The 25,291-nt window shown below is 38.5% G+C and overlaps 1 protein-coding gene across 1 annotated transcript in view; it reads right to left on the bottom strand.

Annotated features, from left to right (window-relative positions):
- The window catches only part of DISC1 (DISC1 scaffold protein), a 189,329-nt gene that overhangs the window by 5,663 nt on the left and 158,375 nt on the right, over positions 1–25,291 (bottom strand). Inside the window, exons 11-13 of the mRNA XM_030944434.1 lie at positions 18,286–18,529; positions 13,172–13,216; positions 4,898–5,015 (exon numbers count right to left, since the gene is read on the bottom strand). Coding sequence (XP_030800294.1) covers positions 4,898–5,015; positions 13,172–13,216; positions 18,286–18,529 — 407 coding nt within the window. The remainder of the gene's footprint in view (positions 1–4,897; positions 5,016–13,171; positions 13,217–18,285; positions 18,530–25,291) is intronic.

The raw sequence follows: 25,291 nt of genomic DNA, 5'->3' as shown, positions 1-25,291 counted from the left end.
ACATCTGAAGAAGAAATTAGTTCTTGAAGAACAGAAATAATCAAAACGAGGTTTTTGGTCGTTCTTGTTTCTAACCTGGTTAACTATTCTGCTTGTTTCCGAAAGCCAAACTCTACAGTGCCTGCAGACAGAAGCTCAGCTCAATGTGCCACCACCTAACTGCAAGTGTCACTTCTAACCCCAGGCACCAGCACCCTTGGAGAGGCTAAGCCAGACGGAAAACAGCTCTGTAGAAAAGGACCTTGAGGTCATGGTGGACAGGAGACTGTACACCAGCAACACGTCATGAGGCAAAGGTGCCTCCCAGGCTGGATTAACAAAAACACAGCCAGCAGGCAGAGGGAGATGATCCTTCCACCCTAATCAGCACTGCTAAGGTCCCATCTGGATGTTGTGAGTTCCACAATAAGAGACAAGGACTTACTGGAATGACTCCAGCATGGGACCAGTTTAATGGACTTGAGTATCCATCACATAAGGAGATGCTGAGAGAGCTGGGACTCTTCAACCTGAAGAAAAGAAGGCTTACAGGATACTACCACTGTGTATAGCTGAAAGGCAGGAATGAAGAAGAGGGAGCCAGACTCTTCTGACTTTTTTTGTCCACTGACAGAACAAGAAGCAACAGGGGAAAATTCCAAAATAGGAAATTGAATCTGAATACGTGAAGATTTTTTTTTTTGCTTGAAGGTGGTCAAACACTGGACTGTGTTGCACAATCAGGTTGTGGAGTGTTAATCCTTGGGGATATTCAAAATGTGACTGGACAACATCCTGGACAACCTCCTCTAGGTGACCCTGCTTGAGCAAGGAGCTGGACCAGGTGATGTCAAAAGGTCATTTCCAGCTAAACCATTCTTTGATTGTGTGTGCTACATACCAAAGGACCAGTGAAGAGCCAAGACAACTCAGTAAGTCTTTTGAATGACCTGGGTTTTGGCCTTTTTGAAGAGCATTCTTGGGAGCAAGGGAAAGACACTAAGCAAGTCCCTGCTGTTTCTGTACAGTGTCACAGCAAGAGAGTAAAATGACCTTTGGAAATCCATCAATTCTCCTTACAAAATTCAGGGGTATTTGCAGTAGTGCAACCAATTAGAATTTTCTCAATTACCCCCTTGATTACTGTCACCCTCCTTGACATCCATGAATGTTATTTCTATAAACTAAGATAATACCCCTCCATGCAAAACCCAAAATACTCCCCCAAAAACTGCAACAGAATGATTGCTACATATTGAAAAATGGAGCCCTTTAGTGGTCTGAATATCAGCTACTTTCAAATTGCTTGCTCCAACAGAAAATGGAAGGCGAAGAAATTGCAGGACCTGGGTGGAAATACACAGGCCTACCTCTATGAGAGCATAAAGTATACAAGTGGAACAAGTGTTCTCCGTGTGACACACAGTGGGAAGAGCTCACCCTCCTGTCATCTAAAATAAAATCAAAGAGTGTGCCATTGCCACCTCTAACTCTTGGAGGATCCCAAAATCTCTTACAGGTTCACCCAGAGTGAGATTCCTCACTGAGCTACAGACAAGGCTAAAGTTTACATGATTCTGTTGAAAATCTGCTCTGGTATAAAGTAAGACTGGTGTGGGAGCCTGCTGCAGGATAAAGATGAAAGATTAGCAAAATGACCTGAGAAGTTTAATCAATGTTTAGGCACAAAATTCTGCTTTCAGAATAACTGATTAAAATATCCATTTTAGGGCAAGGAAAGAACATTGTTTTTGTAATAATACTACAGCTAGGTTTTCTTCTAATAAAGCATTTCCACCAAGAGGAACTATTACATGCATTCAAATTGTCTATCAAAATGTAACTACTTATTAAGAACAAAAAATGACTGTGAAATTGCAATATAGGCTCCATTTAATTTTAGTGGGATTTCCAGGACTTTACTGTTAGGAAAGTAACACCTCTCATCAGCTCAGCAGACACCATAATGAGTCACCTCTCATCCTTTGGTTTTTCCAATTAATGATGTGGACTGTTTTCATACACTCATTAATGATCAACCATAACTGAATATTTTGCAGGTTTATTTGGTTATACTACATAGAATTTAGCAAATATGTCATAGTGCTACAGAGAACTTTAACATCCAGTCCTATGCCCCTGTTATTTGATGCTTTTTATACAGAATGGCAGTTTAGTGATTTTATGAAAGATTTCAACAATAAATTAGAATTGCAAGTGGGTCTGTGCCTATACTCAGGGCCAAGAAATATCACTGGATTTCTCCTTTGTTCAGGTCATGCTGGCACTTATGATGAGCAGCATGGTTGATTTAAGTGTGCTATGCCATCAAAACAGAGAATGAAAAACAATGACATCTGGGTTTTTTCTTCCAATACAAACTTAATTATTAATCAAAGCTATGACACACACACTAAACACTGGAAAATGGCTCAAGAGCATTAGGAATTTATTTTTCTCAGTGGAGTCCTTGGAAGTCTTTTAATAATCACACCACAGGACTGATTTACATCTGTGCAGCTCCCAGTTAGATTTTTGACCTAATACATTCTGTAACATTTATGTGTAAGGCAGTTTTTTGGGAGATCTATGGAGATGGTGAAAATAACCTGTGAATGGACTTGGAAAAAGTTATTCTGCTTTCATTACTATTTCAGGTCTTTAAGCTCCTGCTCTCAAAGTTCTCCAGATTTTAATGAAAACTGCATGATTGTCCAGTATATGTGATAGGAAATTGCTTTATCTAAAATCAAATAGATTACCATGCAAACAACAGATTCATCTATTAAATAAATTCCTCTACTGAGGCTAATTGTTGTCTCTTAGCTTAGTGCTAGTTCCTGCAATACAGGCAAGTTACCAATGAGTGAAAACTAATTTTATAGGCACTGAGCAGTCTTTATATAAAAAAACCCCAGTCTACAGGTCTGTAGCATTATGGTAGCTATTTTTCTCATTCCTTTTTAAAGTACAGCACAGTGATTATATGTACCAGATGGTAACATTTTATGCACATTGACCTGGACTACTCTGAAATAGCAACTTAATGTTAATGAGGGGTAGCTGAATTGCTGAACTACTTCTTTGTAATCTCTGTGTCTTAAACATAATTTCTTATTTTGTGACTGATGGTCTTGCTAGGACCAGGATATCACACACTGTGCATTTCTGTATTTAGATAACATCAGCTGAATTTCACTGATAGAGGAAGTCAGACCTCTATCAGAAAAATGTGCCTTAAAATGAGACTAATCCACAACTCTCCTGAAATTTACAATTACTAATTTTATTTTTAACTAACTCTTGCAGTGTCAACAGCTGTGAAGAAATAGGCACACTCCATAGAACATAAGAAACACTACTATTTCACATATATGTAGTGTACTATCTTCTGGAGCCAAAAATGCAGTTTTCTAGCTTATTTCACATTACCTAGTAAAGTTTAACTATGATCAGATGTGACTGTTCAGTTTGAATATTAACTTAAGTCCCCTACAAAGCACCTATAACTCCAATCCTCAGGGTTCTGTAAGGGCCACTGAGAAAGCTCATTTGAGAGTAAATACATACAAGGGAGAAAGGAATTGGATGCTCTGCACACACACACAAGCCACACCCATACAGCTCTGAGAAGAGTGCACTGGGGAAACAAAACTGCAACCGAGCATGCACACTGCAAGTATAATGAAAAGAATGTTGAATAATCTTTCTGTATATTGTGTGTATATGGAAATGCTTAGAAAAGAAACATTTATAGTGACAAATTACTGACTGGATTTCTCTCCTCCAACCCAAATCCCCTTCCCCCAGCACCATTCCTCCTTCTCTCTGCCCCTTGCACTCTACCCTTCTGCCTTTAAAGAAACCAAGTTTCTAGAATAGGAATTCTGCAACAACTTGTAATAGATGCCCAATTACTTAAAACACAGAGATATTTCCACACACTATTTATTCTCCTTTCTCTAAACTATCCTCTGTAGGACTGTCCACCTTCTCTTAGCAGGAACTGAATCCTTTCTAGCATCATCATCACCCCTACTCACATTCAGATGTCTCCAAGGGCTCGTCTGCTAATCTCTGCACTTTGAACATATCTCTCTTTCTTCTGCCACCTCTTCTCTGCTAAAACCTAACCAGCCACCTCTTCTCTGCTAAAACCTAACCAGCTCAGTACTCTCATCTTCCTCAGCTTCACTCGTTCTTACTTTCTTTGCCCTTTCTTAGAAGAACAAAATCCCTTTTATGAAAGTTTTTCCTATGAAAGTTATAAATGAAACAAAACTTCATGTTCTTAAATTTTGAAAAAATGGCCAAGGAATTTCTCATAAAGGTTAAGCAATCTTCAGAAAAACAGACCGATAAAGCACAGAAAGAGATAAGTGGGCATAAGACAATATCTCATCTGGTTACTTGCACTGGATTGTTAGAGGCAGATTATAATGTGTAGGATGCCACATGATGCATCTGTTGCCCATTTTTTTAAAAAAGAAAAAACCCCAAACTACAAGTGACAATATACACAGTCTGAGTCAATAATGTAGCATCTAATTCAGCTAAATCATGTTGGGAAATGCAGGTGCATGGACACTCATATCCATGCAGCTTTTGGTGTGCTATGCATTTAATTATATGAGCATTACCAACAAAAGGATTTTAACAGTAAAATAAAGGCTTTTCAGTACCCAATCCTAATTTACAAAGAACTAACTTCTGTTTAAATCATTTTTTTAAAAAATATGCATTATAGGAAAACTTACTACACAAAAATGCCCATTTCAGCAAGACAATAATTCCTCACATTCTTAATGCATCTAACCTACACTTAGAACTAGCACTCCATGCCAATCTGACAGGCAAGTACGTCATGTGCATACTTACAGAGATTGATACATATCCATAGCTGGAGCGAAAAGGATATGAATAACTCCTTCATCAACTCTGCAGGCGGAACTTTGCAATTGATCTTCCAGATGCACCAATTTCTCACTTATTGCTTCACATTTTTCTCCCAACTCTGCAGAAAATATGAAGAACTCCTACAGAAAGTTGAAAAATAAAAGAAAGCACGTTTGCTGCTGACTGCACTTTTCTACTTCAAATTTGCATCAAATTAAAGGGAAAATAAAATACTAGTAAGGGAATATGATACTTTGCAGAGAAAAGACATTGCCTGAAAGCAAATTCCCATTAGAGGGACGGAAAACTGTTTCTATACAATAAATTGGTGATTAATCTGAAATGGAATGAGCCTGTGGTCTCAGTCTTCTTCCCAGCAGAAAAAAAAGCCACAACCTCACTTTCAGCAGATGATTAGGGGTGTGAAGACAACTACTCTGAACTTTTTCCCCCATTGTCTCATCACAGCAGGGGAGGGAAGTCTCATGCTTACCACTCATTGAGGTACCCAAACTTCAAGTTGTTCGTGTAAATATGATTTACACTTTTAGGTCATGTAAATATTTCAAGCAGCAACATTTTGGTAACTCTTATACACATAAAATGTACTTATATTTTTGAAGAAAAATCTGGCTAGAGTACTTGGGGACTTTGCTCAAGCAGTAAAAGAAAATGCAAAAGAAAAGAAAAATCAAAGTCTTTGAGATTACAAGATGAAACTGTACTTTTTTTACTGAGTTATCATTAAACAAGACTAAATTTTCAAAAATAACATTTCTCTACTTAGAACTTACAGATGGCAAATACTTTTTCTATTTTAAACTGAGTATTTTAAACCGATTTCAAAGTCCTTCTCATAAGTTTTTCAGATACATTGCACAAGGGTAATTGCTATTTTTTATATTTTGCATTAAGTAGTATTTTGAGAAATGACCCAAATAAGCAGAAAATATGAGAAGAGAGGAAAAAAATCAATCCATTTGCACAGCTCTGAGACAAGCCTTTCCTCTCCCTCCCATGGCACCATAGTGCTGTCTACAGTAATGACAGGGGTTATTTGTAAAAAAATATTATGGTGCCAAGATGAACTTCTGCTAGAACCATGTTAAAAAAATGAGTAATTCATCAGCTGGAATCCAGAACGCTGGATTGTTGCTAGACCTAGTCTGTGCACTCATTAATAAAGCCAGCTTCTAATGTGGCCATATACTATCTGCAGAAAATTTTTCTCTTCAAAGAAAAAAGTACTTGGGGTTCTTTGCACTTACCAGTTGCTATAAGACACCAGTGGTTGTTTAAGAGAAATGAAACCTTCAGTCAAAGGCCTTCCAAAGAAATCACACTAATACATTTTGGAATGCTGCCCACTGTGAAACAATTTGAGTTTTGGTGAACACATTTACCAGATCTCAGTTGTGCGCTATCCTTTCACTTTGCATCTCACAGTACATTGCATACATGGGGTTGAATGCCAGAAGAGCTCTTCTTGCTGGCACATTCTCTGTTGTGGCACTGAGCTTTACCCTTCTGCTTTCCTTGGGCCTTTCCCAGACATGGCTATGCAGTAGATCCCAGTGGGACCAGCCACAGCTCAGGCCCTGGACAGGAAGGCTGATTAAGAGGTTATGTTACAAGCTCCTGCAGCTCAGACACAGAGGAGCACAGAGTCCCTGGCTCTGTGCACAGGACTGGAGCTGCCACTTCCAGGCATTACCAAACCTGAGAACCTACAGCAGCACCCCACAGAATGTATGGATGTGAAAAAAAAACCATTGTTTTTAAACCGAGAGCATGGGAGGGGAAAATAAACACTCTCCTTACAGCAACTAGGAATGTCTTTTTCTGAAGACCAGTGACGGAAGATGAGGAAAAAGTCTTCCATCCAGCTACTAAATTATTATTCAGCATACCAGCAGGACTCCATGTGCGGTTACAGAGTGGGATAACCCAGGCCCTTTGTATCAGTAGAAAGCTCTTAGGGAATCATTCTGGGACACGCATGCAAGAACAGATGACTGTTGTCCAAGAGAACCTAGGGTTCAGGCTAAACAAATCAGTAAACTGGAAAAAACCAAACAGGTACTCTGAAAGCACATCTAAAATTATGACCACGTAGAGAAAGCTCTGTATATGAAAAAATGCAGGGTATTCCTCCTGAATGATCACATTTTGGGTACAAAAGGCATGGCCTAAAAATGTAACAAAATCCCATTTACTTTGGAAATTAAGGTAAAAGAACAATAAATATTAGGCAAATGTGAGCAATTGTAACAACAATATGGGAAGGCAGTCAAATCTGAGAGTGTAAAAGTCAAATCAAACTTGTTTAGGTCTTTAAACACTTGAAACCAATTTAATCGTAACTAAATGGCCATGGCTGCACTTCAGAGCAACCAAAATAGCTCTGTAAGATTGAAGTTATATTTAATTAGTTTTTAAATCCTAATAATGCAGCTTAATTTCTATTGATTACAGCCATAATTGTGTATGAATTAACTATTTCTGTACCTACATAACCCAGCTGCCTTTTTAGTTGAAATGAGAAGTTCCTCCAACACCTTAGACAAGCATCACCTCCCAGGAATTTACTTGCAGGTGTCATGTGAAAAATGCAAGGGAACCATTATCTAAATTATGATTTTCCAGAATTTAAATAAATAAATAAATAAATGTAAGAACAGAAATGGAAGAAACATACAGTGCTTTCAAAAATACACAACAATTATTCTAAGTATTCAACCAATTCCATAGCTTCTGCCTCCAGGCCCTCATTTTAAAAAGGTTTGATAGCCCAGAGAAGTAGATAGAAAAGATTTCTCTTAGTGCCTTTCATGCCTGGTGACATCACTGGTAGCATTTTTATTTGACATTTGTCTATGTAGGCAGGAAAACCCCTGTCAGTGATACACAAACTATTCAGAACAGCTCCTGGCTGGAAAGTGGCACTTTACACTGATCAACAATATCTCTGAGAGGAAAGTGGACTCTGCCTCAAGCTCAACTTATTCATAAGTACAACTCATCCAAGCTTGTAGGTTATGTCAATGCTACAAGATGCTGTAAGTCTGAAGAGTTTGGTTATTTTTGCTCTAACGGCACTTTTAGGAAGCAGCTGGGAGAGATTGCAGGAGTCAGGAGAGAGCTGAGAGGCAATATTGTTTTATGGATTTTTCTCTGAACAGGGAACATAGCTGGATTGGATTTTTTTTTTCCCTCTAAACCCTTAAGCAGGTGAAAACAGCACAAATATGGGTGTAATTTACTTTTTAAGGTGCAATTCTTCTGGCTTCTCAAACAAAGTAGAAATTCTCATTCTTTCCCAAAGATACGAAAGTCTGATGCAAGAAATGGTAAAAAGAGACAACGTTCCAGCTGATGCACTGCTGTAACATTAGCATATTGCACCAAGAACAGAGGGAATGGTTTCCACTTTCATCCTCTGTGTTTTGTTTTACCCTTTTACAAGACATTACAGCCACCTATGAGCAACAGCTCCTTGACAGCATTACTTGAGGAAAATGTTTGATCAGCTTTTCCAGTGCAAACATCTCCCATGCTCTTCCATCTAGTTTAGCAATTTATATAGAATTTATTTATTTATATAGAAGAATTGGCATTGTAGTAGCTAGATCAATTTAATTCTATTTGGGATTAGAGTCTCTATTAGAGTCTTTGGTGGTTGTGCTGAGAAGGAGGATTCCCAGATATATCCTTAAAATTCATTCTTCCTACAGAGGTACTTTTGTAAAAGGGCATTGTCTTACTTCCAAGCAGCAGTATCATAATCTAAATAAAATAGAAGCTTTAGAACACCTTCTGCAGAGTCAAAGCCAGATATCTTTCACCTGCACTAAACATCCTCAGCCATATATTACTTAAAATAACTCCAAGTAACGTAAATAACAACTACAAAAAGTTGTCCTTGCAGGCAGATACTTCCCATTAGGGCACAAGGTTTAGAATGGTGATCTACAGTTGACAGAAGTGCTGCATGTTTTCCCTTGACCCTTGCAGAAGTTAATGGCAATTGTCAGCACTTGAAACTCCAGAATGTTAGACCACGACATATCTTAAATAATTACTAGAAACAAAATGCAACCATTCATATTTGTCCTGCTTGAGCAGATCCTTCAGCCACATGCAGGCTAAGTGCACATGCCCTGAGATAAACCAGCTGCAGGGCCATGAGGCGATCACAGTGCAGGGGAGGAACAAACAAAAGAATTTGTTCCTCCTCTGCATGCCAGTTTTAATGACCCATATGCATTGTCCTGGGCAGTTGTTGTAGATGAGGAAGGCCACTGAGAACAATGCACGTTACTCATGACCAGCACCAGCATGGCAAGGCTGTCCAGAAAGCAGCCAGGGACCACCAGAGCTTGCTCTGTGACTTGCAGTGTGACCAAGCCTGCTGTGACTGTGCTCAGCTGGTGTCTGCATGCATGGCTCTTAGCAGCTGACAGGGATCTGGTGGTTCTGGTTGCAGGGTACAGACTGCTCCAGAGCTGAAGTACCCTTGCAGTGAGCAGGTTTTCCTCCTGCTACAAACCAAGATGCTTACATTCCATTTTACCCTTACATAGCACACAACAATAACTAATAGCTTTCCTATGTATCATTATGTTTTATGTGGTTGAAGACTTTGACTTTCAACCAGACTAGGATTTCTAAACCTTTTATTTCTATTCCTTTCTTTCTTTTCTTCACCATGTTCCTGTCTTCTATAGAGGGAGGTGTCCAGACTAGAGCCATAGTCCTCTGGAGGCTTTGGCATTCTCAGCTAAGCACAGTAATTATTTCTGTCTTACAACTGACATTCCCAGTAATAAGGCTGCAAGTGACATTTGCCCTTGCTTCCAACACAATGAAGATAATGCATCCCACTATATTTGCAGTCCACTATAAACCTAGATTCTTTTTCTGCAGTATTGTCAATTTAGCTGCTATTTACCATCTGTATACATAAATCCGACTCTTTTTCTCCCTCAAATGTAATTTGCACCTGTCTTTCAATATATCCCTTCTTATTGATTTCAGACTATTCTTTCAATCTATCAAGACCATTTGGAACTCTAATCCTAATTGAAATTATGTTGACTGGCACATAAACTCCTGGCCTACCTCCTTTTTAAAGGCAAACACAAAGTCTGCCTTTACTGATCCCTTGGGACTTCAAGCTTCCTCTAGGAGTTTTCAAAGGAGCTTGTTAATTGTTTGGAAATTGTTTTTCTTGGCTCCTATGTGCTCAGGAGAAATTGCATCAGTCTAGTCTCACTTGAGTACATCTCATTTGCCTTTGGATCTTTTACTCTTGCTACCTTGTAGTGAATACTAGGAGCACTACATAATTGGACATAGCTTATAATCTTTAGAAAGACCAAAAGCACAGAGAATAAGGAAGAAAAAAATTTTCTGATTCCATTTATTTTCTCATTCACCTTGCCTATTAGAAAGGTGCTTCACCTTTCACCTTCCATGCTTTCTTTCACCTTTCCCTTGCCTCTAACTTATCCCTGAACTCCCTTGCCATTTCGGATGTCTTCTGTTTAATGTAGCTTAGTGTGCTCAGGGGTCTTGCTGCTTCACACTTACACTGAGCAGTATGCTTCTAGACTCATTCTTACAAACACTTTTGTCCTTTCCTTATCAGAACTTTTGAGCCACTGAAAAACTGCTGATATAGTCTGTGACGGTGCACTTTTCTGCACCAAAACAAGATGGTGCTGCACTATAAACCTGGTGTCTTCTGGACAGTACCAAAGAATATCTGCTGATTCCTCCTCCTACAGAGGAATCTTTGTCCCACAGAAACTCCCCTGTTGCTTCCCTGATTTTGTTTAGATGAGCTTTTCTTTCATGAAGGCAGCTATCTAACTTCTCTCAGAATCAGGATCAAGGTTGTTTCCCAATTACTTTTGCTCTTCTCACCTTCCACTTAGAGACTGCTCCCTTGTTCCATCAGTGTGGTTTTATATATATATATATATATATATATTTAGGAGACTTCAGCACTATGACACACATATGACATACTTTGTCATATGCAACATTTTAGGCATAAAGCCTTCCAGCCAGCTGTGACCTACCTCTTTCCCACCATAGCATGCTTTTCCCACACTCCCTTTGCTTGCACTGATCCCTAACCCTTCTCCACATGGGAGTGTTAAATGACTCATCAGAATTACAGTGGGACGTTGGCAATTCTTCCCTTTGTGTATGTCCCATTACAGCTACAGAGGAGTGTCCCTGGAAAAGCATTTCTGCAGGAATAGAGTTTTTCACTGCCTTCCAGCACCCTGCTGGGGTCTGACAGCAGTCTTCCTATTCTCATCCCTACTAGACTGAAGATATTCCCTATTTGCAGACTTTCTAAAATGAGGGCACACACTGCACTGGCTCATTTAATTACACTGGGACAATTCCAGCTCCTGCTGCGGGAGGATGAGGCTATTTACTGACTTACCAATAAAAATTCACAGTGGGTCAGGACTTGGAAAAAGAAACAGAAGTACCAAACTGTTTTCCTGTGTCCACACCCTGCTGTTCAAGGAGTCAGTAGAGCTGGGTTTCATTTATAGGTGGCTCCTAGTGTCGTTCATTCCCATCTCTGCTCCCAAGTCACTAAGATGCCAGAATGACTAACTGGGTGCTCTCCTGCAAGGAGTGAGGAGACTGACCAGAGTGAATTAGGGGACCAGAGCTCCAAAGGCACATTTAGGTAAAACCTTGACATGGTACAGGCTGCTGACACTTCCACAGAGCTTTGTGGAGAGCTCTCTACAAGTCACCATCAGTCCAGCTGTGGCAGTGTGGTAGAGCCTGGCTTTCTACCATATTTCCTTTCCTTTTATTTCTATTGCTGCTTTATATTCTCTTTATGCACTTTTGTCCCCCTCTGCCAAAACCTTGAAAGTCTCTCTGCTTCTGAGGACTCTAAGACCTAAAGCTCTTGGTGCACATTTCTACAGTGGCAGCCCTGTATACCTGTGACCTCTGATGCCCTCAGTATTTTGCCCTGATGGCAGTAGGGATTTGTGCTGTCTTTATCCCACGGGCTTACCTGTCCCTATTTCATGTCATGCATGGACACAAGCAGCTAGACAGTTTATCTACAATTCACAGCAAAGTTCACTGATCAGAAAGGCCATTTGCATTTTCTGCAAGGTTCACCTTCATTCTCAAGGCTTCCTGTTTTTATTTATGCTGAACTCACACACAGCCAAGCAATCTATCCTAGGTGTGCCCTCATGTCACAGTCTCCTTGAACACAAAGTCAACAATCTGAGTTTGGTGTTGCAGTTAGATTATCTCTCCTGGATCATTCCAGCTGCTCCACAGTCTTTGGATTCACTGGTGGGAACCTAAAGAAATGCCTCATCTGAACAGTTTTCCTAAATTTAATATTTATTTTTTTAATATTTGCCTGGTTTGGAGCACTTGTCAGTTGTACTTGACAGGAGGTATGTATGCTGTTGTGGAAGGTGAACTGGGGGTTACTTGTCCATGTAATTTATTTGCTGGGTGGACACAATGCTTGGATACTAAATTTCCTTATACTATGTAAGTTGCAACCCAAGGCACACTGATATACAAATGGACCAGACTGGAACAGTACAGCTCTTAGACCCAGGGTAACCCTCCTTACACATGTATTACCTAAACTCTTAGTTTGTAGGTAGACAGATTTTTGTATGTTGGCAGGTTTTTCTCATAGGCCATGCATCTCATGTTCCTCAATTATCCTAGTTTTCTTAAATACATGCACTAAGTTCTCAGATCTTGTTATTTGTGAAAATGGTGTAAAATTACAAATATCCAGTATTTTTGTTAGATGAAATTCCTATTACTGTGTATTCTGCTGCAGTATGCTTGTATACTTCAAAAATAAACACAAAGGTATTTTTAGTGGCACACAAGAAAACAGGCTAAGCATCATGATTTTGTTCCATTCCTAAGCATCATGACAGCGCTACAGTGGGGCTGGCTAAATATTTACTGGTTCTTATTTTCCCCAGCATGTTCATCCTGTTGTTGGTATGTGTTGAAAATATGAGCAGAGGTTTTAACTATAAACTTCCTGAAATACTCAGCAATTATACCATTATCTTCAACAGAAAAAAAAAGAAAAAAAGGAATGGGCCCACTCTAGTTGTGACTGTGTTGCTTTTCCAAGTGCTCACACAAGTGCAATTTCTAAGCAAAGGTAACACCATAAAAACAAGTGTCATTTATTCTAATTGAGACGAAGAGAATTCTGTACAATAACACCACTTTATACTGCCTAGGAAACACTTACCTCAGCTAAATGACCCTCTGTTCCAAATGAAATGTCTTCCATAACCTGTTAGAGATAAATTATTAAGTATATAGTAGATACATGCTATATAAACAGTATGATTGTAATGGAACTTATAAAAACCATATAGCACAATAAAAAGTTATGTAAGCTGAAAAATTGCATCAATTTTCTTCACATGCATGAAAGACTTAAATTGCATTTATAATGGAGCAGTGGCAGCCACCCAATATTTAAAACTATATTTGAATACATTTTATTAAGGCCTGCTTTGGCTTCTCACTTAAAACCCACAAGGAATACTGTCTCTAAAACTGAAGGACTAACTATAGATTGAAACAAACTTTTCTATCAAGCTCTTGCAGATCTGTACACCATTCAAGAGTCTAAAGGCTTTTTTTTTTTTTTTTTGGTACAAACCCTGCAAATTATCTTGGGAAGGAGAATGAGAGGCCCAATCAAGGTTTCCTACTTGAAACAAATGCTATAGTCAGTTCTTCCTTCAAAATTTCCTTCATATGTGAAGTCTATACGAAATTAGTCAATGTTTCATTGACTGGCTGAGGAGCAAAGAAATTTGATGTTAGCATCATTGAGAAATCATTAATACTAATCACACATAACAGTGTTGTTGATAATAAACTGAGATAGGGATACTGCACTGGTATCCACACACACACATATATATATATATATAGATACACATAATAAAAGTGCAAAATCATTAATCTGCCACAAAATCACAATTGTTACTGGATACTATTTTCAGTAATCAATCTGAAAAAATGGTTTAAATTTCTCTTGCCTGTAATATTAATTTTCTGATGGTATTTTTACTGCAAAATTACACATAAGCATTAAGCTTCCTGAGGTGCTACAATCCCTTCCTAAAGAGCCAGCATTTTTACCAGCAGAACCCCACCCCAGTCTCAGATGCAGCTGAGGGACACTGTGATGCACAGCTCCACACGTGGCTGTGCAGTGAGTATCTGACCATTGTGTACAAGGCAGCTGCCTCCTGCCACTGACGTCCTTTTTTAGCTGGGATCAATACAAGAAACATACAAACGCTGACTTTCACTAATGCTTCATGCTGACATTTAAAAATAAGATTAAAATTTAAATTTCTAAATTATTCTCTAAGCTCCACAAATACAGCATTTAATTAAAGCTCAGATGAATGCAGAGTTTATTTAGCTTTCAAAAGGCTTTGTCCTTTACACATTACAAATTTGCCTCCTGGACCACAGGCCATCCCAATGCACTGTAATCAGTTACAGTCTGCTCACAAAGGCTTTCTTGGTGCTTGCTATCACTAAATTCTGAAAAATGTTGTATCACATTCTGTGATAACTTCTTTTTAATGGCAGACACTCCATTAAATATTATTTTTTGTGATGGTCCATTTGGTATCACTTAGACATCAGTAGCTTTTCAAAATTTAATCTCATGAAGGCTTTACAATTATAGAACATTTTCCAAACACCAGAGTGATCTTCAACCAACCCCAGAACATCACCCCAGATGGCTAAACTGAAGTATGCAGAGAAGAGGAAAAAGACAGCTGACCTTATCCTTATCCCTGTTCTCTACTTTCTTTGTGATGAAAAAGTGAGAAATCAACTACAAACAATTCTGATGGGACAACTACAAAAAAATGCTGACTTACAGAAGGAAAAACTACTGAATTTTGGATTTTACCTTGTAACTTTAATCACCTCAATTTTCTTGAAATCTAGTAGGTGTTTCTTTCCTTCATAGTGATTAAGAGGGAGCACTGCACAGCATGCCAGAGAGCAGAAGAAGAAAAAAGGATAGGTCAGGAACTCAAGCCTGCAGGTGCACACATAGCCATGTTCATCAGGTTACTTGCTGTTAGGGAGGTTCCAGCACACACAAAAATCTCAGTTTATTAGTGATCACTGGTGGTTTTGCTGTTTTTAAAAGCTTTTTATGAAAGTGTTTGCTTACACATATATTATCAAGAAGCAAAAAAATTAAGCAAGATATTACAAGGAGTGGAAGAAGCAGGCATTAATATCTGAAGAGAAATGAAATGGTGTTGTATATTTTAGAAATCACCCAGATTGCATCTAACCATGATTTATGTTATGATCACTGCAAATTCCACCTCACTCAGTTTAAAAGCATGAAACATGTGGGATGAAAACTAAAACCCACCTTAAATTCTTCAGAGGCTTAGAAGAAAATCAAGCCAAACAGCCACAAAAAGTCAAACTACAACTGAAATGATGGGGCACCTTAATTTCACCAACACAGCTACCAGTTGGAAAGTACACACTTAAATGAGAATTCAAGAATCTACATCAAATACATTCCACATGACTGAGGGTAGCAATATTGTCTGCAACTTTGCTCCAGTCTTTTTCTAATGCTAGCCTAATGAGCCTGATGAGTTACCTTCAACTGAGAGAAGCACATCTTATTTAAGTAACTCAGAGTGGTTCACAGGATGATTTTTGCTGGCCTCATTTTATTTAGCTTTTACCGAAACATCATTAATGATGTTTCAACAAGCTGAGCTGCCAATGCATCTGATTTTCATCCCTAGTTAACAGTCAGGGTTATAAAGGAAGCCTGACTTACTGAATTATTTTGGGATGCCAGTCTACCACATAAAAACTGTAGAAAAAAAATCAGCACTGTCTTAAAACACACAGTTATGAAAACTATAAAATAACTGTTGACAGTTAATAAACCTGTGCTCACATGACAGTAAAATAACAAACTTCCAAAGAATTTATACCTTACATATTTTACACCAGAACATGTCATATTTTATGATTTAGTGAGGCTATTTAATTTAAAATGATAAATGGCCCCTCTGAAAAGCAGTATCTGAGGATCTACAAGAAGAGTTCTTTCATCTGTTTTGCTTTTATTATTATTGTTATGTTTCTTACTTAGTTTTTCTTGCTTTCAAAGTAAACCTACAGAGTAAGATACAGTAATATGCAAGAAAACTATTTATAGTACACATCAACAAAACCAATATTCACCTGGCACTAGTGCTTAGTTCTATATGACACAAGAAATAACTGGAGAACTTAATTTATAGAATTCCACTGTAAAGTAAATAAATCACCTGGGCTTGTAATGTACTTTCCAAGACATATATGCACATATGTTATTATCAACCTTTCCTATATTGTCTTGAAGTAATTAATTCAGTAACCTCTAAATACAAGGAACACCACTCTTTCCTTCTGCTTCAGTGGCCAAGGGTGCTCTCTAGGAATTCCCTGAGGCGGAACAGAGGTTGTGCCACAGTTGAACAGAAGAGTCATTCCAGAAAAATGGCAACCACTGCAAGCTACCCCTCTAACAGGGGCACCACAGCTTTGTTAAATAATGTGAAACCACATATTTTGACAAATACACGTTTTTCTATTAGGTATCCTCACTTGCTGATAAATGGCTATGAAAAGGTCCCCTGCTAATGGCAAGGAATAAGTTTTTCTATGGAAGTCATAAAAATGGCTGAATTGAGAGACTACACACCACATCACTATTTTTTTGCCACAAATATTGAATTATTTTAAAATAAAAAGTCACTACCATATAACAGAGCATATAAATGCTTCGGAAGTGGTTTGTTTTTCAAGTCCATTTACAAATCAAGACAAATTTTTTCCTTGCACTTCAACATATTCAAAACCAGAAGTTAGCATGATTTGTGTCAGGTTTTTTAATTTGCTTTTATATTCCGTCTTGTGATGAACTACTAAGAGATGTCAGGGAATAATTTGTTATGGCTCTTCTCTAAAAGTTTAGATACTGCCTGTCACTGCAAATACAGTTTCCTCTTCCATTCAAGATGTGGGGAATCATCTCTCAAGTCCCACAGATCTCTCCACAACCAGAAGTCATCTCACTTCAGCTGCCCAGCTGCCATTCTTGGATAGCAAGGTTGATTTCAGGGAAACAATCTGGGCTTGCAGGGGTGAAAGAGGTGATAATCTATAACACAAATATCAGGAGTGCTACAGAAACAGTCACAAAATCCCAAACACTCCAGAGCCTCTAAGCACTTTTGAAAGAGGAGCACAGCTTTCCATAACCAACGGAACTCCTCATATTATTTCAGTAGACTCATAAAAAATATGGTAAGGCAGTGATGGGGTGGAATCAAAGCCAAGCTGACTATTTCTAATAAAAATGTTCTCTCTGTGAAGCCAGTCTGTAAACCATTTGCTCTGAGAAAAGACTGCAAGAACTACTGAAGCCCAATATAAAACCAGAATTTTACTAACAAGAGGAGATTTTACGGTCAGGTATGGGTCTGCTTCTCACTAAAACTCAGCCAGTATAAATGCAAAATTAGGCATCAGATTTCAGAGCAATGCACAGTTCAATGGCTCTTAACATCATATGCAATTAAGCATAATTCAATTTTTTTCAACTTAATTCCATGATAATAAAACTAACAACTGCTGTTGGAGGGGCTTTTTGTCTCAGTGGTGCTGTTGGGTGATGAAGCTTTTTTTAACAGCTTGTTGACATAGGCAGTACAGTTAAAAGACTATTAGATAATGGTTCATTTTTCAAGCAGGGATAGCGTTCCAGATCAAAACATGAAAACATAAAAGAAATTTGTCAAACCTTCTAAGCTTCATTATTTTTTCATCCTTTTAATAATCATTGGATGCTGTAAGCCTATTAGCATCTATTAGCTCAGAAGCCTTTGACCATTTCACTAAGGGAGGAAAAGTAACTCTCTCTCAATGTCAGCTACCAATGACCCAGGCTAACAAGTCAGCAGGACCAACTCAGAATGAAACTCATTGGTGAGATGAGGAACAACTGATAATTTCTCCTAAATACTTAATAGCTTTTCCTTTAAATCCTGATGTACATTCTGTATTTATTGCCTGAATAATTTCTGCATTTTAAAAAGATTGATGTTAAAAGGGAAAGGCTTGAGGGACTTCTGAGAAGCTAATAAGCTATTTTATTTATGTTCCAGATTGAAAGCCAGATGTTAAGTTCATACTTAACCTGCCCTGCTGACCCATCACAAAGATTCACCTCCTCCCCTCAACAGGAAAACCAGCAGTATCCCTTGAAATGCAGCTGCAGAGTATTTCAGATACCTCTTTCAGCTCCCTGTGTTTGGGGCAGGAAACAGCACCCCACTCTGTGCCCTTTAGAAAGTGACCTTCTTTTCTTTTTTCAGAATCAGGTGGGGCATCAGCAGTCATCTCCATCTCATCCATTTGGTTCTCTTCTTCCTCAAAACCACAGCAACTGGTTTCTTTCAGCTGAAACCCTCGGATCAACAGCTGACAGGCCTCCAAGTCAGCTTCCCACACTCTTTGGAGCAGCTGGCTCCCGCAGCTGAAATAAAAGCCAAAAGAAAATAAAACTGCAGCTCAGGGAGAATAGTTGCTATTTCAAGTAACACTTGCAGTAATTGCTTATTATAGACAGAAAAGTAAAAACAACCAAAAAACCCAACAGCACCTCAAATACTCCCACAGAGATAACATTGCTGTATCAAACTGAAAAGCAGCAAAATTATTGCCCTATTATGAAGTGGATGATAGAAAAACCTCCTTGGGTTAAGATGTTGCTTCCAACTGTACAGCAAACACTGGCTACATGAGACTTCCTTCTGTTCTTCAGACACAAGTTCAGGGGCCTTGCCATCATAGCCAGTGCCTCCTTCACAATATCAGACACACAGGCCTGTCATCCTGCACCTATGTGGCTTTCCTGAATTTGATGTAAAAGATCATGTGTGAACAATCACACTACTTACTGCATGAAATCAGGTCTAATTTTTGGAAAATAAGTACACTACATTTCTTATTAGACTAAAATGTGCTTACTTCAGCACTGGTGAATCAGATTTGACTAAACCATAACAGTTTCCCTTGTTTCAGTCATGCTTTTGAGTGTTGTATTATCTCTTACTAATGTGCTTTGGTTTCCTTCTGCTTTGTTACACCACCAAAACAAAACCAGAATTCAAAATACAAAACCTCTATAAACTTTTCATCCATTAGTCATCTCTCAAACATGTACATTACAAATAATGCTCCTGAGATCCAACCAAAAGTTATTCCCACCTGAAATAAATGGGAATTCTGAGTGTAGATAGATTTTGAGAACTGAATACTAACATCACACTGTTTGTAAGCGATGTGGCCACATCTCCATTTTATACATGTTGTCTCAAAGGAACCAAATGAGTAGGTTGCTTGCTAAAATATAGTGGATCAGTGGCAGAGCCTGGGATGGGACTGAGAAGTGACTATTCCCACGGCAATACACACTTCCAGACAGATTTCACTGCAAACAACTGCAATATTTTTTTCACTCTTCTTTTTCAAATTATATAATTTACTATACAAATACTATATTGTGAGAAATTTTAAGTGACTTAAAAGAAGAAAAGTAACTATTTGATTTTAACTTTTCTGACTAAATTAGGTACCAACTTATCTTTTATCCCAAACAAAGGAAAAGAAGCTGCACTTCTCACAATGAGTTCATTAAACTAACACAAGTATGTTTTTAACTCCACAAATTCTACAAGATGCCAAGCTGTAAAAATCACACAGCAATATACTGAGACTGAAAGCAAAATCAGGCTTCAGAAGCTGAGCTATTTGATTTGCTTAAGAGTCAATATATGTGTTTATTGAAGGCATAATGCAGCAAGGGGTCCACAAATTGGTCTCCCCCAAGGAGTTCAAAGTATCACTAATTAGAAAGGGAAAAATGGATTACACATCTGTGTTCCATCCAGGTAGCATTTCACTTACCAAGCCAGAAAAATAAAATAACCCCTGCTGTTTCCCTACTTGTCAATCACATTATCATAGTTACACAGTCAAAACATTTTCCTGCAGACATACATAAGCCCATTTACTTGCTTTTTGAAAATGTTTGTTTGCATCTATATATAGCTTATTATTAAAGGCTAAAAAAAACCAAAAACACTCTAGAGAGCTAAATCATAATTTCTAAAGGATAACTTGTTTTGGCTATTTAATTTAATGAAGAGCTTTATTGACAAAATTAGGGCAGAGATGGTGATGTATGCAGGATTTCGCAGTGGGGAGGATGAGCAGCATGTATAACAGTACAGCTCAATGGTGCCTGGGCTGCTGTTATTTGGCCCTGACTCAGCACATTGGTCAATGTGGTTTTGTCTGTGTCTAAGTTTTAAATGCATTTTAGTAATCAGCAGTTACTGAATCTACTGCTAACAGATGGTTTTTATTTGAAGGCCATCATTGTTTTATCGTGGTATTTGTAAAACTCTGATACAACTTGAACTAAGATGCTAAGACATTATGCTGAATTTTTCAACCAAAATCAGTGAATGCACGTATGTTTGGATACTCTGAACAGATCTAAGCCAAACATATCAAGGCTCCACCTTTTAGTCTGTATTTTGGAATTCAGTGCCTTGAAGCATTTTTCAAACACACTTTTGGAATGAAAATTACTTTAAAGCTGCAAATAGCTAACACAGAGACACATTTCAAATGATTATTACCAATTATGTTGTCCCCAGCATGCAAAAATCTTTAGCTTTTACATCAGGTGTTAAAAATTAAACTAAACTGAATTTCAGAGTTTGGTTTATTAATTTTCAATCCACACTAAAAGTGCATTTGCAGTCTCCATGAAGCCTCCATGGGTGGCTGTACAGAACACTGTGAGATTTTTCAGGTATGAAACGTTCCAAAATGATGGATCGAGTCTGGATGAGATTTTACATTATTCCTATACTTATAAATATTTCATGATGCATCAACACCTCTAGGTGTCATATGCCTGCCTGTATATTACTATCAAAGTGGCATATGTGGCAAGTTCAATGAAGGTGTCTGGAACAATCTGCTGGAATCCACAACAAATCACAATCCATCAACCATTTACATAGACCCAGTGACACAAAGCATACCTTAATCACCTGCTGATTCTGAGCTGCCAAGAGCCAGAGGGCCAGGCTTTGTACAAACACCAAACACATTAGAATGATGGCCTTTTCCTCAAAGCAACTTTTCTCTTTCAAACAATCAGCAACAGCTAGGATACAGATGAGGATGTTCAAAGAAACACAGTGGACTGGACATGGCATGTTAGTTACAGTACTACAGTTTAATTAGTTACACAAGTAACTAATTAATTTAAGTGGTGCCAAGAACACTGAGGCATCATAGTAAATTAGCAGTTTAAGGATTTGTGGGAGGGCAATGAAACATGCCATTAGATACCCAAGATCTCCATCCCTTGGAGGAGAAAACAGGTAAGGTAAGAGATGCCAGTATAAGAATACAACAGGCAAGTGATTGACACCAATGTGGTTTAACATCTACAGAGAAAGTCTGTCTTCTCATATTAAAAAAAAAGACAAATACTGAGTAGAGAGTTAAAGACTCTGAGTAGCCCTGACACTGGAAGCTAGTAGTTAGTCTTGATGAGACAGAAAAGAAGGAGGAATGAAGGAATGAAGGAAAACAAAGTGAAATGGAAAAAAATACAGAAGTGTTCATTTTGAATGAATGAGAGTAGGACAAGACTGCTTTTGTCAAGTCATGGCCAAGGAAATTGATGGTGAAGTAAGTGAGATGCAAGACTCCACATGAGTAATTTTTCAGCTGCATGGATAGCTGGGACAGGTTTTACCTCAAGGATACTGTGCAGAAACAATCTACAAGAGCAGGCCTAGCTGACTTGAAGAATGGCTGAGACATCCACAGCAACACAAAAGGACGCAGCAGACAGAATTCTGCATTAGGTCAAGTTGATGATGATGAAAGAGCTGTCAGAGAAACAGGGCTGTTTATGGGCAGGAGGAAATGGATGTGGAATACAGAGGCTTATCCTTGAGTTCTCTTCATAAAGTGGCAATTGACACTGTAATTGTAGTTGCCTTTACTAAGGCTCAAGCAGTTTTATAGGAAACATGATCAGGGTAAAAGGGTAAAAGGAAACTAGAGATATCTCCCCTCTACTTGTGATATTGAGTGAAATTCATGTCAAGAGACATAACCAGCAAGGGTTCTTTCTCTTTTGAGCTCCAAAGAACATTGCTCTTCTGTCTTTTGACAAGATTCTGGGAGGTATCTATGGGGGCTCTCTATGGCTCTCAGCACAACATTATTCTAAAGCTATTTATAGTACTAACTGGAACTACAAGAACATGACTTTTCTTTATTGAGGGCTCTGCATACATAAAAAAGGCACATTCAGTTCCTGAACATTGTAGTCTAAATGAAAACATGCCTGTGTAAAAATAGTAAAAAGATTTTATATTAAACTCTATTAAAAAAAAACCTAAAACAACCAAACCACAAAACCAAACCAAAACAAAGTTCTGCAAAACCCCTCAAAAGCATATTGGAATCAACACAGGAAGATGTCACCGCTTATATGCTTCCTGAAAACTATCTATAGCTTTCAGGAATGCCCCTTGGTGAGTGAATTGTTACTAGTGGTTTATAACACCCTGAGGTCAACACCATGATGTTCCTTATTTGAAGGGAAATACCTGCAAGAACCCTCACAGTGAAAGCCAAGAGAATGAGACTGAAGCTAAAAAGTTACACAGTAAGACAACTATTGAGAAATGGCATAATCAAAATGAATGTAACTTAGGAGGGAAGGTCAACTATCACTAAGAACAGATATTCTAGATGACTTCCTTTTAATAGGTGAGCCACATTAGGGTACATTTTCAGGAAACCGTGTACTTACCTTCTCCCAGTACCTGACACATATTTTCATTCTGCATTCACTGACCCTAAAAGCAGTTTTCTTTGACCCAAAAAAAAAAAAAAAAAAAAGCAAACAAAATGCAACAAAAATAGTCTGGCAGAAACAGGGATTTTCATTATGACAATTAAAATTATTGGAAACTTTTGAGGCTTGCATAAAATGACACTGTGCATCAAAAGACTTTGTTCAATATCCCCATTCTTTATTGAACTATTGTACAAACTAGGGAAAGTTTTTCTATATTTTGGTCACTTGCTTCTATTTATATTTTGCACCACAGGCGAGGAATGAGCTCTTCTCACTCAACATTTAGCTATGACTTTTTTCCCTTTTCTGAAGGCAATAGCTGTGCAGTGAACAAAGGAGGCAAGCAAAAGGAAGTATCTTTTAATGATACTTTGAGGATAAAAAGCAATGTTATTGTTTCACTCTTAGCAGAGCCTCACCTTTTTATTTGATTCATCATATTAATTCACAGTCATGCATTAATACCACTTCTTATATTTAAGAATATCACTTAGATATTCTTAAGAATATCTAAGATTTAAGAATCTACTCCAGCTTTACTTCTCTTTTTCATGAAAAAAAAATTTTAAAAGAAGTTTCCAGCCTGATCAGTTCTTGTTCTTTAACCTTGGTTGTTGTATTTTAAGACACCGACAGCCAACCTGTGGAACAAACCAAGGACTACAATGTGCCAATCAGTGACTCACATGAGGCTCCAGGGGGAAGGAGGCACATAATCCTGTTTTCCCCACCTGACTGGTGTGCAGCAGCAGACTGATAAGGGAGAAACTACAAAGAAAATGTGGACTAAAACTTTTGTTTCCCCTTGGCCTGCACACCAGAAAGTCACCTTCCCTAGACATCTGAAATCAAAACTCTTTTATCCTCATCTTCTTGCAAGTCTCCCTAATCCTATAAATACCTTCAACATAACCTCAATTTCACAATTCAATTCCTTGCATTGCGTCTCTTCCCCATTCTCCTCAGGAGCCAAAAATCTCATGAAATAACTTCATATGGTTCCAATCATGTGGTTGTGTCCCAGTGTGGGAGACATCATTTCTACTCCCTTATTTTAAAGCTCATTGATAACACTTGTTTGCTGCTCAGAACTATTGCCACATTTTTACATGTGAAAACAAGACTCACTCCCAGAAGGAGACTCCACATATTCCCTTGTCAGATAACAGCCTTCTCTACCTTGGAGACTAGCTAAAACTCCCAGGCAAAGTTTGAAGCTGGTAGTACTTTTCCCTGGCACAAACAACAGCAACTTGCTTCTCCAACCTTGCCCTCTCCTTTATAAAAAATAAAATAATATCTATGACCCACCAATTAGCTCTCCCTCTTTAAATGTGATGTTTCACCCACTAGAGAATATTCTGGACCAGAACCACAGAAGCCCAAGAAAGCAATCCTCACAATCTCCATCTAACTTTCAGACTTTTACATCTTCAACACCTTAAAAACTTGCTCTGGGCTGACATTTCTAGTATCTACACTTTATAGCCACAGTCAGGTTCTGTGCACATCAGTCCTATTCAAAAGATATTCAGTGCACCCAGACAGGACTTGACAGTGCAGCACAGAGGTGTGGACATCACTTTCATGCAGCTCAAGAATGGGTGTTGGCAGTGGCTCTCCTTTCTACAGCATCCCAGGAGCTAGGCAAATATGCAGGAAGGGACAGATTTGAGGGAAAAGGTGAGCAGAGCCTCCAAACAGCCCTTAATGGGGTGGCTATGGCACCCACATCTCCTCAAGACAGAGCAAATCTGCAAGTGCAGTAGACAGAGTACCTGGAGCCAGATATCCTGTGTATTTGTTGAGTGATCTAACCTCTACAGTTAGATCACTATGGAACACTCAACACAGTCTTAAATTGTGTTCAGATTAGGAGCTCTCACTTGGCTTGGTGAGCGAAAAGAAGAGCAACAGTTCAATTCCCTCCTTGTTCACAAATTTCAGATGAGTCCTGGTGGAGAACCCCAAATTCGGACACCTTCTCATCTGAGATATTTAACACTGGAGACGCCCCATGGCGAGTACAAAAAACACTCAGAGAATGGAACTGAAATGTAACACTGTGTTGGAAGGAAAAATGCCATGCTGAAAGACAACCACTCAAACACTGCATAGCCTTCGTCAGACAGCTGCTGCCTGTTGCATGTTCCTTGCTTCTTTCACATCTCTGCTTGCCCATATCTGAACTTCCACTCCGGGAACACTGCATTTCTGCGGGTCTGGGAGCAGGGACAACAGGCCTTTTACTCCTTTCACTTAAAAAACTTAACCCTGTTCTTCACTGTCTCTACTTTCTCCCTCTCTTTGTCCTATTACCTAGAAGGTAACGCT

The sequence above is a fragment of the Camarhynchus parvulus genome, chromosome 3 (assembly GCF_901933205.1).
Source record: "Camarhynchus parvulus chromosome 3, STF_HiC, whole genome shotgun sequence".
Classification (NCBI taxonomy): Eukaryota; Metazoa; Chordata; class Aves; order Passeriformes; family Thraupidae; genus Camarhynchus; species Camarhynchus parvulus.
This window is presented reverse-complemented; position numbering and strand designations above follow the sequence as displayed.